The sequence below is a fragment of the Ptychodera flava genome, chromosome 15, assembly GCF_041260155.1.
Source record: "Ptychodera flava strain L36383 chromosome 15, AS_Pfla_20210202, whole genome shotgun sequence".
NCBI classification, from domain to species: Eukaryota; Metazoa; Hemichordata; class Enteropneusta; family Ptychoderidae; genus Ptychodera; species Ptychodera flava.
This window is the reverse complement of record NC_091942.1, coordinates 15,880,001-15,895,614: the sequence shown is the minus strand read 5'-3', so window position 1 is coordinate 15,895,614 and position 15,614 is coordinate 15,880,001. Positions and strand designations below refer to the sequence as shown.

At 37.1% G+C, this 15,614-nt stretch overlaps 1 protein-coding gene across 2 annotated transcripts in view; it reads right to left on the bottom strand.

Moving 5' to 3' along the window:
- Positions 1–1,655: 1,655 nt before the first annotated feature.
- Positions 1,656–15,614, bottom strand: part of LOC139151311 (vacuolar fusion protein CCZ1 homolog) — a 22,518-nt gene continuing 8,559 nt past the window's right edge. For both annotated transcript variants that reach the window (XM_070723996.1, XM_070723997.1), the window contains exons 7-15: positions 14,830–14,874; positions 13,795–13,876; positions 12,897–12,964; positions 7,530–7,641; positions 7,280–7,313; positions 6,771–6,882; positions 5,957–6,103; positions 5,436–5,563; positions 1,656–3,715 (exon numbers count right to left, since the gene is read on the bottom strand). In XM_070723996.1, the coding sequence (XP_070580097.1) occupies positions 3,660–3,715; positions 5,436–5,563; positions 5,957–6,103; positions 6,771–6,882; positions 7,280–7,313; positions 7,530–7,641; positions 12,897–12,964; positions 13,795–13,876; positions 14,830–14,874 (784 nt within the window). In that variant the 3' untranslated portion in view covers positions 1,656–3,659. The remainder of the gene's footprint in view (positions 3,716–5,435; positions 5,564–5,956; positions 6,104–6,770; positions 6,883–7,279; positions 7,314–7,529; positions 7,642–12,896; positions 12,965–13,794; positions 13,877–14,829; positions 14,875–15,614) is intronic.

The following is a 15,614-nucleotide window of genomic DNA, read 5'->3' as shown; positions in this document are numbered from 1 at the left end:
TTCACAGATCAAATTGCCCTATGCAAATTGCATATCCATATAAGGCTAACAAGTATGAGGTCATCTGTCCGAATATGGTGGCGCGATTTTCGTGAGAGTTCAATAAAAGTAATAGTACAATAGGGAAAGAATCTCATACAGTCATTCATTATTGTCATGTTTTGTGTTGTATGCAGTGATAGGTGTAAGTTACTGTTGATGTTACAGGATGTAAGTGACAAAAGGTGTAAAGGACTTTTATGATGAAGTGTTTTGAAATATAAAGTGAAAGTGAAGTCCACTCACTAAAGATTGACAGGGAAGTTAAATCCCTATGAGTAGTTTCCCAAGAATAGCCTTTTTAATAATCGTCATACTCACAATTTTCCTTCTTTACAGCTTTGAATTCAATTGCATTTAACATGACAGGAGAGGTAAGAAGTTGGAAATGTGGAGATCAAAATGTATTTTCGGTGACAAAATGGCCAACTCACCAACTTTCTGCCAGAACAAAACTGGCAAATTCTTTCAGGATTGCTGCACTCAATAATTGCATAAAAGACCAAAAACTAAAATAATGATACTAGGTTCTTCATTGATAACACATTTTGTCTCCTGTAAAAACTTCAAGGAACCCTTAATATGGTGGATTTTTTTTAATTTCCTTATACAGTTAAATCGGTCTATTAAGGACGCCAGGAATGGGAAAAAGTGTCCTTGATATGGAGGTGAAATTTTAAAAAAGTGTAACTTTTGGTTTGATAAATCTGTTCTTAATAAAGTGTCCTGATTTGAGAGGTATCTGTAAGGAAACGTTTCACTGTACGCTGATGACAAAAAACCAGATCACATTCTTAAAGGCACTGAACTTTTGTGCATTTTCATCATTTTGTGAGAAACCTTAATTTTCACAAAATGACATGAGTTGAATTAGACATGGTTTCACCAGAAAATGCTGGCAATTTACCGTCATCTTTTCACTTCAGCAAGTTGGTGAGAATAAAAACCATACCTTGGGTGAAAATTCATGTTCATTTATTAGTTCATCCTTCCTTCCATTAGCCATTGCTTGGTGGAAATCTTTTGGGTTTCACAATACAGTGCATATCTGATGTGTGTTAACTGCATTGGCCATACAGGTGTATTTTTTTCAATTGATGACAAAATTACATAATCCCATGACAACTTCATTATTTTGGAAGTTGTACACAAACCAAAAGTAAAAATGAAAATACGGCCAAAAAGAGAAAACATTCGGTTTCTCATCCTAATATACATTGAAATAGACTCACCACAACAGCATTTTTTTTCTTTTGTTGAAAAAACTGTGTGTTACCTATGAATATTACAATCTGAAGGATCACATGTATGCACTGTAGTTAGGAACAACAAATTATTTTGTCTGCTTGATGCAAGTCAGAATAACCCCTGTACACAAACAACTCTGTTTTGTTTTTATGTTTGTAGATAGATGTTGTAAGCCCCCAAAAAAGAAAATTCAAAATTGCATCAACTCATCATTTTTGTAGCAACTAAGGATGAGAAATAAACCTATTGTTTTTATTTGCATGGAGCAATTTTATGAAATGGACAAATAAAATAAACATGAATAAATAAACATATAAAATAAAGAGATTGCACATTATTAATGAATACAGACAGCAGGCACAATTGTTGCCTTTCATTGAGTTAAGCTTTATTTCTTTTGAAGATTTTCAATTATATAACAACTCACTTGACGTATTTCTGGGAAAGACTCACACCATGGAATATCAGAAGCTCATGATAAATTGTAATAATTCCAAGTACTAGATTCAGAGTTGTGAAAAAAATCAGAGATAAATAGTCATTGCAATATTGGAGCGAGACTAAAATATCACTCCTTTCTGTACAGATATCAGTATTTCCCACACAATGTGTAAAAATGTCAAAAAATGTCCATGGCTGAAGAAGCATAAGATTAAACCTATTCAGTCTGTGAGATTCTACATTACAGATGTACACACTTTCACATACATGGAACGTTTCAGAGGCATGAACAAAATTGTGCAGTCTTCTTGTTGAGGCCGTAAATGCATTCAGGTAATACTGGCTCAGTTTCTGCTTTTATCTGAGTAATTTTCAAATGTAATATGGTCACACCTGTCTAAACCAAACCCTTAAAAGGGTTTGAGAAAATTGTTTGGTTGTGAGAGGTGTTCGGGTAGTAAATGTTCTTTGAATATGAACCCAATGAGAATGGGACTCTACATAATGTTAAGTTTAGATAGGTTTCTGGTTTAGGCAGGGTGTGGTTTAGATAGGTTTCCGGTTTAGCGAGGGTATGGTTTAGATAGGTTTCCGGTCTAGATAGGGTATGGCTTAGACAGGTGTCACTGTACATAGTGTGTTCTCTGTGGTTCTATTGATGTCAAGTATGAATGAGCAGAGTTGTACAGTAGTCTGTGCCTTGAGACAATGCATCATCCCTGCTAGAATTCTACATAAAATGCAGGTCCTGGAGCTTGGAAGTAACCGTTGCCTATCCTTGAAGACTGTGTGGAGTCTACGACAACCCTCTCAACTCTATTTTCTATGCATTGGTCCGATGAAAACAGGGTGATGTCATAGCTTGCTGGTGATGGGGTTAAAAGTGATTAGTGACATCAGACTCTCCGTCATGTGAGATTGTACATATGTCTTTCACTTTGCTCAGGACGTACATGCACTATACCTAAATTCCTTCTGACAGTTTGCAATGTTCCTCATGGTTAATTTTATCACAGACAGTATGATAAAACTACCGTCTATGGTTTTATATATCGTACAGTAGAAAAACTGTGTTTCACAATTGATATTTTTTTACACATTTTACTCATACCTGAACTCAGTCAAATTTGGTTGGCACAAGAAGCATTTGGCATAATGCTTCACTCTCTCCATCTTTTGGTAGGCTTTTGGTAGACTCTACTTTTCGTCTTCAACAGGGAAAAAACACACTGTTCAAAAAAACGATGATTCTGCAATTGTCCAATTTTTCCTCAACCTGAATCACGGCTATACAACTCACTAAGAGACCCTCTACTCTGGTACTGTGATTTAGATTTTAAAAAACACATCTACAGCAGAAGTTAGGAAAATCAATTTCAATTTTATACAGAATTACAGTACTGCCGTATTTATTGGTGGTAAATCGGTCACATCAATAAAGCATAAATAGGAGTCATCCCTGATGCAGCAAGTACAGGTCACTACATGTCAACAAAGGTCAAATGCAACGATGTCATAGTTCAAGTAGAATGGAAGAACAGACAACACTGACACTAATTTTTTAGAAAGAAGCAAAGAAAGATTTCCTGGTAGTTTCATTTATATTTCATGTGGATCTTTCCCAGTCACGGACAGTGCGGAATTGAAACAGGAAATACAGGTATCCTGTGAAACAGGAATTTCTGTAGCAAAATGATTACAGCATTCATTAAATCAATACATACAAACATTCTGAAAATATTTTTGGGAACATGATCTTACTATATACAGCCAATATGAGCTTAAATTACACAGAAACTGAAACTGGAAACTTCACAGAGGAACTTGATGATAATGATATGCATTCATTCCCCCACTTTGATAAAATCATCAAAACAAATACAGATTATCTACATGTTTTCTGTTGTTTGTCGTTACCATGGTGATGACCTCTAGTCCAGGAAGAAGATGTTGTTGAAGTGTGTGGAACAAAGCCTCTTCACTTCTTCTGTAAAATGGAAAAGAACGGTCGAACAAAGTATGAGAATTTGGGCTTAACTTCTTTGGCAACACAATTTAATTTTGATGGGAATTTAAGGCAATGAAGTTTTTACAAGTCCTATGATTTCAAGGCGATACTCTCTTAAAGGCCCAATAGCTGTATCTTTTAGCATTATTTTTGTGATATTACTTCCGAACTAAAACAAGTTCGTGGGAATGTATTCATTGTGGGGTGTTTATACAAGTATAATAAACTGTCCACTGGGACTGCATGTGCAATTTTGAGCAAGATAAATAATAAATGTTTGCCAAAACGTAAAATGGTGCCCTCATGCAAATACAGCAAAAACACTGTAGGTCGTGCATATATATGCATTAGAATCTTCACAGAAAGAACAGAGTAGTCCAATATAATGCGCAGTGCTGACTGTTTTCCACTGGGACATTATATGTTTTGTTTTCTTTGTAATATTATCAGTTTTTAAAAATGGCGGGGAAACAAAATAACGGTTAAAATTTAAATTTAAAGAAAACCACAAGAGTTACAGCTACAGAGGCTTTAAGTTAAGGTAGTATGGCCTTGAAATTGAAAGACTTAAACTTTTGCTCAAACTGAAAATTAAACAAGTTGATATTCCTTATCCTTGCAAAAGAATTTTGTCCTGCAAAGTTCTTTCACTGCTCTACTACTGGACACATAGCCCTCTCCACAACAAACTTTTCAACACAGGTTCAAGGATGACCTATCATAGGGATTTACCAGTATTGTACTGGGATCAATAAAATTCCAGGGAACCTTGAGCTGCACTGGTTTTACACTGTGCCAGCTCAGTCCATCTCTCAAGGGTGCTCCTTGCCTCAAAGGGTCAGTAAATGGAACACTATGGAGCTACAGATCTTCCAGTCTTCCGCTGTACTCATTCTATACTTAGAGCTCAATAGGGCTGTTTGCAAATCTCTCATATGCAAAAATAAATAATTGTCTGCATTTTAGATTACGCTTTTGGAAATAAGGTATTGCAAGAACGACAAAAATACAACTTTATAGCCAAATGATGCTAGTTTAAACAGGAACTTCCCCTATAAAAGCCCGATTATCGTAAACCTATGCAAATGTAAAAAACGCCACACTACTGATCGGACGTGCCGTGTTCGGTCCCAGAATCCCATAATTTTGCCATGTTTCAGGTGTACATTGTCATTGAATCTTGCATATGCTTTCTGTGAATATATAGCGACTAAACTCAAGTAAAAAATAAACTGGAAGTGTTCCCTATACGACCATTTGCGACACCTCTTTGCATATGTCACGAAAGTGCCCCATGTCACGAAGGTGCCCATCATGATTATTCAAATATATCATACGGTCAAAGCGATGCTATGAGAATTCAAAAACTCCCGCCCAGTGTATGCAAATGGGTGCGTCAGCAATTATTCCCCACGGTCCTGTAACTCCCTATTTAACAGTGAATACTAAGGGCTCAGACTGCAAGCTGCAACAGCAGCCAGCATGCAACACTGACAAAATTTGTCCGCATTTCAAGCTGCAGTGTCTGATATCGCATGCTTGCAGCCAAACTGATTTCTTTGGTAACATTTCAAGATTTCCAAATTCAAACAACTTGACCTACATTCTAACAGCCATACTTTTTGGACCAAATTTTGTGTGACTATCATACAAAATCATACTGGTACATGGTATAACTGGTATAACAACTAGTACTGACCGTTTATCTCAATGAGATTGGCATTCTTCTGGTTGATTACCACATAGAACTCCCTCTGATCAGATTTCTTGCCGACCACCCAGCAGTCCGTCATTGTCTTCATCACAGTCTCAGCATCCTCTTCAGTTCTGTATAACCAAAGTGGGATCAAAATGTCACCATGGAAACACAATCATGAAACCTGGCAGGGTTTCTTTCATTTTTTTGGAATTAAAATTTGCCGATCTGCAATTTGTGCCCTCTTTTTTCAACTTGTGCAAAAAGCAGGTACCATGGAGAACAATTTTACAAATCAACATGATACTAGGGGGTCTATTGCTTACAAACCTGAAGGAAGACCCCTTAAGAGAACAACTGTTTCCATGACAAAGATTGGGCTCGGTGTATAAAAGGTAAATTGGTATTCTTGTATTTGGAACAGAAAGCTGGTAATTATTATCTGTGCCACTCTTTGTGACATGAAACATTTGAAGTAAACAAACCCCTTTTGACATTGTCATACAGTGTCTGTCGGTACTTACTTGGCAAAACTGGCGTTGATGTCTGAGATAAGTCGGACAATTTCAGGGTTTATGATTGCACTGAGGGTTTTCCTGTTGTGAATTGTCGTCTTCTGTGCCAGGTTCATGTGATTGAAATAAATATACTTGAACTGTTGGTCACTGGGTCTGAAATGAAGTGTTACGCATTCAGTTCAGACATTCTAGTTTGTATCAAATCTGTCACTTCCTAGTGATGTTGTGAATACTCTAAATACAAAATATAAGCTCTCTTTGGTATTTATACACATACCAAATATGAGCTAAAATTTAAATGTAAAATTTAAATATCTATATTGCCCTCTGTATTGCCTTTCATTTCTGTACATTATGCATCACATACGGGGTAATGAACAACACGTAATAGAATCAAAGGTCAACAAAAATGTATATTGCTCTGTACCTCTATAAATATGCTTAACATGGCCAATAACAAAATGTATGGTACATGTATATTTGCATGAAAACGTTGATACCAGGTAATATGTCCTGCTCATATTGAATTATCTGTAATGAAATACACAGTAAATTTGTGTATGACTAACACTGAATGAGTTGTGTAAAAGCATAAGAGTCACAATAAACTATGAGGTCGTGGATTTACAGAAAATGTCAATGACCAGGACGGTATATGGTGTCTTTATTTACGATTTACAAACAAGGATCTGCAAGAAAACAATAGAAGTTTTGGTTCAACTTTTACAATGATGATAAACCTTCAATGTTACCACACTGTGATTGCTGCTACTGAGAATAACGAAGTTCTTCAGGGGACAGAGACACTACATATACTCACAGCGATGCCCGTTTACTGTACTGTTCACTGATATCGGAGGCCAAGGTGCTCAGTTGTGGGCCAAGGAATGAATCGATTTTCTTGTACCAGTCGAAACCAGGAATAACGGATGCTGGAATACGATGGACAAGATCAAAGCAAATCAGCATATATGTATGCAGTCAGGGAAGTTTAAATAATAGTAATGTCTTCAGCATTTATTTAGCAGTAGAAAATATTCATGTCAGCAATCACATTCAACTGGATAACTAAAGTACCATACAGTAGGAGAGAACACAGTACCAATGAGAACTTGAGACTGCAGTTTGATGATAGGAACTGGCATGATTAACAAAACAGATGGAAAAGAAAACGAGAAATAAATTGATAAAATTTGGTTTCAATGGGATTAACAAGACAAGAAATTAGTTGACGACAAACTTTAATAAGCATGTATGCAAAATATCCTAATAACTGTGGGCATTTGCCAGGACAAAGTAACTATAGATTAGCATATAACGGGTACTTACGTTCTACCATCAAACACACAGTTGCACTGAGAGCCTGGCAAGAGAAAAAGCAAACAAAATGTTATAGAAATTGTCCAATAACCTTTATCATAAATCCTTAAAATAGCATATGTTTTATATATAAGTGACCAAAGAAAGTGTCAAAACTGGTTTACTCACTGTGACTGCATTTCAAGATCACAGTTTGGAAACTCAGAGAGTGAATTTTCTTTCAGCTGTCAATAATTCAAATTGATATGAAAACACTTACCCTGTATACAATAAGATTGAGTTCTTCATAACTGGTGTCTGTATTTACATAGATGTGCGGTACTTTACCCATGTTGCTTTCATCATTCAAATTTGGTGGCCCTGTCACGTATCTGGAAGACAAACAAATGATGAAAAGTACCGTGCTGATTTCCATGACTTGATGTTGTTGAATGTTCATTTCAATACTGCATAGTAAACTAATCATTCACTAATTAAAATTGAAAATTTTGCAGAAATACTTGACATGATTCTACATGAAATTCAATTTAATGAAAAATATTTTCTTTGCATATTTAATGATCAATCTACAGAGTAATGGCTTGATATCGTTCTTCATGTTCGATCAGGTCAGCATCAGATTCAGAATCACAACAGATATTTCATAAAAATTTTAGTAATGCACCGGAAATCATGGGAAGTCACAAGTGTACCCAAATGCTTTAAAACGCTGAATGATATCTACAATTTCACATGTACCAGTCAATGTCAAAGAGGAAACATCACTGAGCCTTGTTTTTCAAATGTAATTATTGACTGTTACATTTCATAAAAAATACCGCAATTATTCGGTGTCGCTCAAATTTGATCAGAATTGGTATATACCAGTATGGGTACCAAAGATCAACAATACATATTGTTTCTATCTGTTCAGTGCAGGAAAATTCTACGCTGATGTTATGACAATGATTTCTGCACAGTACAACCAGAAAAACAACAAGAAATATTTAAACACAGTCCCTCTATCCACAGGACTGTGATTTAAACCAGCAAAAAAAGAATGGCAAAAGTAAATAAGGTCTGAAACTTTAGGAACTGGAGTTCAACTTTAGCAACATGCATAGCAGAAACATTTAGTCCCTCTTAGTTGGACCATAGACAGTCTTCCCCCTCTACTGTCTATGGTTTGATCTGGTCTGTTAATATGTAACAGTTCATAAACAATGACAGGAAATGACTCAAGCCTGTTTCAGACACTGGCCATCACTCCTGCACATTTGCAGGATTTCGCTTTTTCTTACCTCATATGCACATTTTTGACACTGACAAGTTCATTTGAACAAATTCACATCTCAACCCCTGCATCTACCTGTACACCAAATACTGAGATGGTAGCTTTGGCAGTATGTGAGCCTTTGTGTGTGACGGACATACATCCGCACATACCCACAAATATACAGACACAGACGCCACTCAAGGGCCGTCACATTAGCCAAAAAAGACTAGGCCCTTGTCCTAGCCAGGTTCGTGGCCGACCAAAAAAACAGGTGTGAACGGTTCTGGCCGGCCACTGTCCGGACAATTTCTGTCCTAGTCGAGAGGGGTGGTTTGTGGCCGACCCAGGTCTCTGGCCGAGCAGTAAACAGCGTATGTGAACGCGTTTTGTCCGACTCAGGTCCCAGTTGACGCCCTCTGTAGTTGACATGCAGTGTAGTCTTTGACCTATTCGACGATTCAGTATCATTTTAGACATGGCGAGTCGAGGAGTCAACTGGGCTACGGAAGAAATCAAGTGTCTTTTAGGCATTTGGAACGAAGATATGGTGAAAAATCTGATGGACGGCACGTCAAGGGATCGAATCGCCTACAATATCATCTCACAGCGTTTGTAATAAAGGGAAAGCGGCTGCACACATCGCCTACACTATTTTTTCGTTCTCTGTGTTTGTGTTTGATTTTGTGTGTTTGGCTATTGGTGTAGATATAAGCCATGGCGAGACGTAGCCGTAATCTGGCTGTCGAATGACAGAGTGAGCCTTTGACGCTACGTTTCGAAACCAGTGTGTGGTTTCTTCCTCAGTCGCTTTTCTTTGGAGATTGCTCTCCTTAGATTTATGTTTCACTGTTCGTGGTTCGCGATAATTGTTGGTACACCCAAGCCCCAATATACTTAGGGAAACCGCTGGGAATATACCTACATCGCAAAGAGATTAGCTGGCAGCACTATCGCTATGTGCATGAAGTTTGGCAGATCATCTTTCAGTCTGTTTATCAAAACACCGTTGGGTGTCTCATAAAGTAGAGGCCGTTCATTTTGCATGACCGATAAATTACTGAAGTAAAGCATTGACTTTCTATGAAGTGAAATTGCTTTTGCCTACATGTATGTGTATCACCACGTCTGCGGTAAATTTCATTGATTTCCTATTTTCCTGAAGTTTTCTTGACCGTTTTGCACGAATGACAATTAACTCGCACTTTCTCCAACTTGAACAGCCCAGAATCAACTCGCCCGAAACCAATTCGCCCGTTGTTTGAGATTTACATGTTCTACCGCGTACCTATGCAACCCTCCGTTGTCGATTTAGTCTAGTAGAGGGTAGAATCGAGACTGTTTGATTTTATTGGAACAAAAATATTTCGATTGATTGACTAACACAGCCAAATTTTAAGCATTTTCTTCAACTTTAGAAAATAAGTCATCGCCTTTCCTTGACATTTCCGTTTCGTTTGAAAATGCTCTGTCCCCATAGTCGGTGTGAACGCTAAGGTTTGCCTCGGCCGTACTGACTGAGATATGGCTCCTTCTTTAGCTATATTTTCAGAGTTTCGAAAAGATGTCGCCAACTATTCCTTTCAGTGCACACTGCAGGTCTGTCTACGTTTGCAGGAAAAGCTATCGTTGCCTTCCCAACAAATTGAATTCGGGCCGGTTGTATCGGGCCAGTTGGAATGAGTTGGGTTCTGAGTCATGAGTGGTTTGAAAAGGTAGGTACCAGTTTTGCACTGGGTAGATCAGAAGCGAAAGGAAGGTTATCAACAGCATCGATGAAATGCCTTTTTTCTCACCGTGTTTTCTCATTTCTCTGTATTTTTTCAGTGATGGCAATTTGAAAATAGTAATTTCGTGTCCGCTGATCGTGACGATTTGATAGCTCTCAGAATTCGAAGTACGAAACGTCACTGCCTCCGGGCCATGCCATGCAGGCTGCGGGAGACAAGACAACACATTTTCAAACTTTGGGTCATGCCAAGTTTACTTTCTCGATTGGATACGTTGAGGTCAAAATACAAACTTTGCCATCGATTAACGATTAAAAACTATGGCATTTCAGCATTCTTTGAAATTGATGATATGACTGTCCTTTTCCGTTTACATTTCTTGAGAAACTCTACTATGTGCCCACTTTAGCCTGATACCCCCTATGAATAATGATATTATCCGTATGACGCATCCAAATAAATGTGACTGAACAGTGACGTATCTGCTTGTGTCATGTCAAGGCCGAGACTCGTACAGGGTGTACTACGAGACGACATCGACTTTGCCTCTAAGCCGAGGTTGTCAGAAATATATCCGAGAAAAAAAGGTCTTCTTCGAAACCACGAAAGCCGTCGATGAAAACTGTAGAGGTTATGGCTGACAGTTGAAGAATGTTTGTACGTGACAAATTCCCGCCACGCCGCAGACCAGCAGAAACGACTATCCACACAATAATTTCATACAAGGAAACCGTCAGAAACCCAAACTTTGTCTGTATTACTTGTAGTTCTCACAGAATTTCGCTACGACATGTCGGATAACAGAACCTCGAAGCCTGGAAGTTTTACAAGTAGTAACTTTTTAGAAACTACATCGGTGCACGGCCGATAAAATACGGGTTATTTACACAACTGTCTATTCTCACTGTCACTCTAAGAATACGCATCTACTTTAAAGCGGTCGGTCGGCAAATCGGTTTCTTCGAAACGAGATTATAAATTTAGAGACTTTGAATTTCACTCAAGGAAGCCGTCCGTTTGATGGAAAATTGTCGAAGTACATGCTTGAGGTAAGATGACATATCGCGCGATGGGTGTTAAACGTGAAAAGGTTCATGTTGTACATCATATAGAAAAACTACGCACATTGTAAACCTCGACGTAAACTGATCACTTTATAAAAATAACAGTTAAAAATACGGATTTCACCTCAATGCCGGACGCAAATTACAGTTTTTGTGAGACAGTGGTAATGACGGCATTTATGATGACAACGCCTGTACAACGAAACGAAGTCAAAGTCATGACAGTACCTATCGTTTTCTCTCCTGCACTTTTTCTTCAGGGAAAGTCTGTCGAATTTGGTTGCTTCAACATGTTCCCTAGGCAATGGAATTTACCACAGCAATTCAACAAAAAACTGGCAAAAGCAATGTAACTTTACTTGTAAAAGTTAATCCTTTAATGTACCATCGTTCACGCTATATGAACGGCTTCTGCAATAGTGTTTTGTCTAGGGGACACCGCATACGCACCCCGCAGTGTTTTCGATAAACAAACTGCAAGATGATCTGGTGCACTAGCAATACTACTGTGGCTAATTACTTTGCGATATAGGGATATTCGCAGCGGTTTCCCTAAGTATATTGGGGCTTGGGTTTACCAACAATTATCGCGATGGCAATAATTATTGTCAGTGTTTTGTTCGTCTAGCAAGGAGGCTAGAATACTTATGTTTGGGTCAGTTTGTTGTGTTTCATTTTGTTCGGTCGTTTCTCTAAGATTGTGTACTTGTGCATTTATGAGTGTGTCGCCAATGTTTGGATTTCTTTTGTAAGCGATGATCGGTTTCATCGTGAATAAATTATTTAGTGTTTGGTCTTTTTCTATTTCTTCCCAGTTCTTCAGGAGTGCTTGTTTGATGTCTTTTGTTTTGATGTGTGGACTATATTTGGTAGCAAATATCAATTTATTTGTGTTGTTGTTGTGCGTTTGTTTGTGATTTAAATGTGTTCTTCGTGTAGCGTAATTTGTTTCCGCATTGATGTTTGATATTTCTTGTTGTGGATATTCTCGCAGTAATAGCTTTTCATTAAATGTTTTGACTTTGTTGTTGAGGTCTTCTTCATTGTTACATGTCCTCATGTACCTTAATGTTTCGCCTTTGATTAGGCCCTTGAAGGTTGATTTTGGATGACATGATTTTCTATGTAGGAACTGGAATGTATCTGATGAATGTATTTTGACCTGTATAAGGTCAACGGTCGGCTAGACGCTACCAAATGATCTAGGCTAGGACAGCGTTGAACGTAATGTGAACGCGGACAAAAGATTAGCTTATCTTCTCACATTCTGCCGGATTAGTCTGGCCGGCCCTGGGCCTAGATGTGAACCCCATATCAGACTCATCATATAAGCTCTTTTTGGTATTTATATATAAAACCAAATATGAGCTAAAAATTAATGCCATTTTATATTTATTACAGTGGTTCTTGAATTCCTATGGCTCTGAGTTTCTTCAATTGCAAAGATTATTGATTCCTGGACCTTTTCAACGGACACTGTCTTAGACAACCCGAACCATTCTCTAAAATACTTGCCCTGTTTTGCATGCAGCCACAAAACTGTCTGATTATTATAATTAAAATCCAAGTTGTGGACTTACTTTCCATAATGTGAAGATGCTGTCATTGGTGGAAGGGGACTACCAGTCTTTGGTGATTCTCTTGACATCTGAAGATGAGATAATAGATGAAGTAATATCAATCAACTGAATATGTCTAAGAATGATCATTTCATGAATTCTGTACAATATAAACAGTAGGACAGTTCAGAAAAAAATTTGCACAAGTACAGACATGATGTGACAAAACAATTTGCTTTGGTTGGGCTGACCTGTTTATTGTTCATGATAATGAAGATTATCAAACAATTTCAAGAAGCATGGCTGATACTTTCAGACACCTAGCTACCAACTGAGCAGAGCCCAACAGGACAAGTAATCACTAAAATTAAACAGAAGAATTTTGAGCTGCAAGCCTGCCCCTTTTTACTTTAATATTTGCCCTGCACAACCACAGTGGGCTATAGGGCTGTACCAAACTTAGTTAGTGAACTGGGTTGGATGCTAATGCTATATAGTTTATTTGCATGGGAATACGTAAGAAATTTTCACTCCCACTCCACATCATTACAGTTAAGTATTATCACCTTTCCCAAAGTGGACAAGTAGTTCATATCAAGCTAAATGTGGCTACATGTGTCTGTGTGATAGATGGGCTTATCATATACAAACAACTTTTGGTATCACTATTCACACCTAAGCACAGTCATGCATAATATGATCAATGACCTTACAAAAGAAGATGATTGTTTTTGCAAACAAAGTATATTTAACTTGAAAAAATAAAAAATTGTGTTCCCTTTTCATATGTACAGGATAGACAATATTTGTGAGTGATAAGATAAGAATGGACTGCTTTTCAAGTGAATTGAATACACGCCATCCTAACTTTATCACTATCAGCAAAATTATGTCGATCTTTAAATCTGGTTTGACTAACCTCTGATTCTAGTGACGAAGGGAACAAACTTGTTGTGAGGTATTTATAGAGTATTCTCATGTCCTCTTGTTCAAGTCCACTCCTGAAATCGATGAGAAAAATTATGTGAGCTTTCAACTTGTAATATCTTGCAGTTTGTAGTATATGTAGACACGAAATGTGCGTCAGAGAAGAACTATTGTATGATTATACGAAACACAAACAATGTCTACATCACAATTAAACACTGATAGCACAAATGTATTACAGAAATAACATCCTAGAGATACCTTGATTGTTTTGCTTTATAAAAATATTGTAAGAAATATTTCTGTGAAAAGAAAAGTAATAAACATAATACATAAATTTTTGAGTACTGTAAGTTCACACTTGAATATAACACACAAGTAGCACAAATAGGTAGGTCACGGCATTGTTCACTGAGAATTTATTGATTTCTTAACCAGTACATATCAGTATATTACCAGCACCAGCAACACTTTGAGTGAACCATTTTTAAACCTGCAGAGAAAATTTCAATTTTCATTACATTTTTTTGTGAAAATTGAAAACTTAGATGAAAAATTTGGATTTCAAGTACTCTAAATTTGAGGCAATTTGTTTGTGAAATCCAATGATATGTTCAGTGATCCATGTTTTTTTTTAACCCTTTGAGTGCTGTATTATTCAAACCAAAATTTTAGTGCAACATTTCACCAATTTTTATGAACTTTTCTGTAATTTTTCTGATAATTTTAGACCAAATGAACACAACATTTCATTGGCCAGAGTTTTTTATCAAAATTTTGGCAAAAATCTGACAAAAATTGACCGAGGTAAATTTTGTAAGGGCGACAAAAATTGACTTTGGCGCTCAAAGGGTTAATGACTGTGAAGGAGAATAGCTTAAAGTTCCCTAGAACGCAGGAAGAGCAAAAGACTTTCACTTTCATCTTCAACATCCTTGTTACCTGAACTGGCTGAAAACAAAGGTTATAGAGCAAGGTCAATGACCAAGTTGAATGTCAAGCATGATGAGGACATCACAAGACTTACCAAACCAGCTGATCATTGTAGAGAAATGCTGTGTATTTCACTTGACTGAAACAAACAATAAAAAGATCAAAGTGAGACTTGAGTGGACACCGTGGGTCATCAGTATGTATTAGGGAGATGGTGCAGTGGCGAAGAATGTGAAATTTGACCAAACTTGAATAGCATAGTCACGCGACAGTGTAATCATACTATGCGCAAGTACCATGTTTGCTTGAGTACATCTTGAGATATGGTGACATATTTCAGTTAATGTGAATGTCTGGCTCAACCAATGAGTATAATACATGATAAGTGTAATGAATGTATTTTCAAAGTTACCATACTTAAAGGCAAGCAGACAAGATTGAAAAAGTAAAGTTTTATTTTCATCATAAATTATAACAAACTTGTAACAAAGTCATATTGAACATGTGAAAGTTTGGAACAAAGTCACTAACAAGCTCTGCTTGTTAGTATGTATTGTCAATGTCACTGTTGGATGTTGTTGTCAAATGTCTGTGTACTAAGTGTTTGTATTCTGATTTATTTTGGCTCTTTTTTTAATTAGCAGCTGCAGTAAAGACACAGTGAATACCAGTACTGCAAAAAAAAGAACAATATGTCAGAGATAGGTTGTCTAGCTATGATTCACTAAAATGATTTAAATTTCATATTAAATATTTTGATTTTACATTCAATGCACATTATGCATTTCCTCTGCGAACAACATTCTCCCAATAGCCACTGTAAAACTGAAATCAGATGGGATTCTTGATCAGCGTCATTATTCTAATTCAGCACAGATT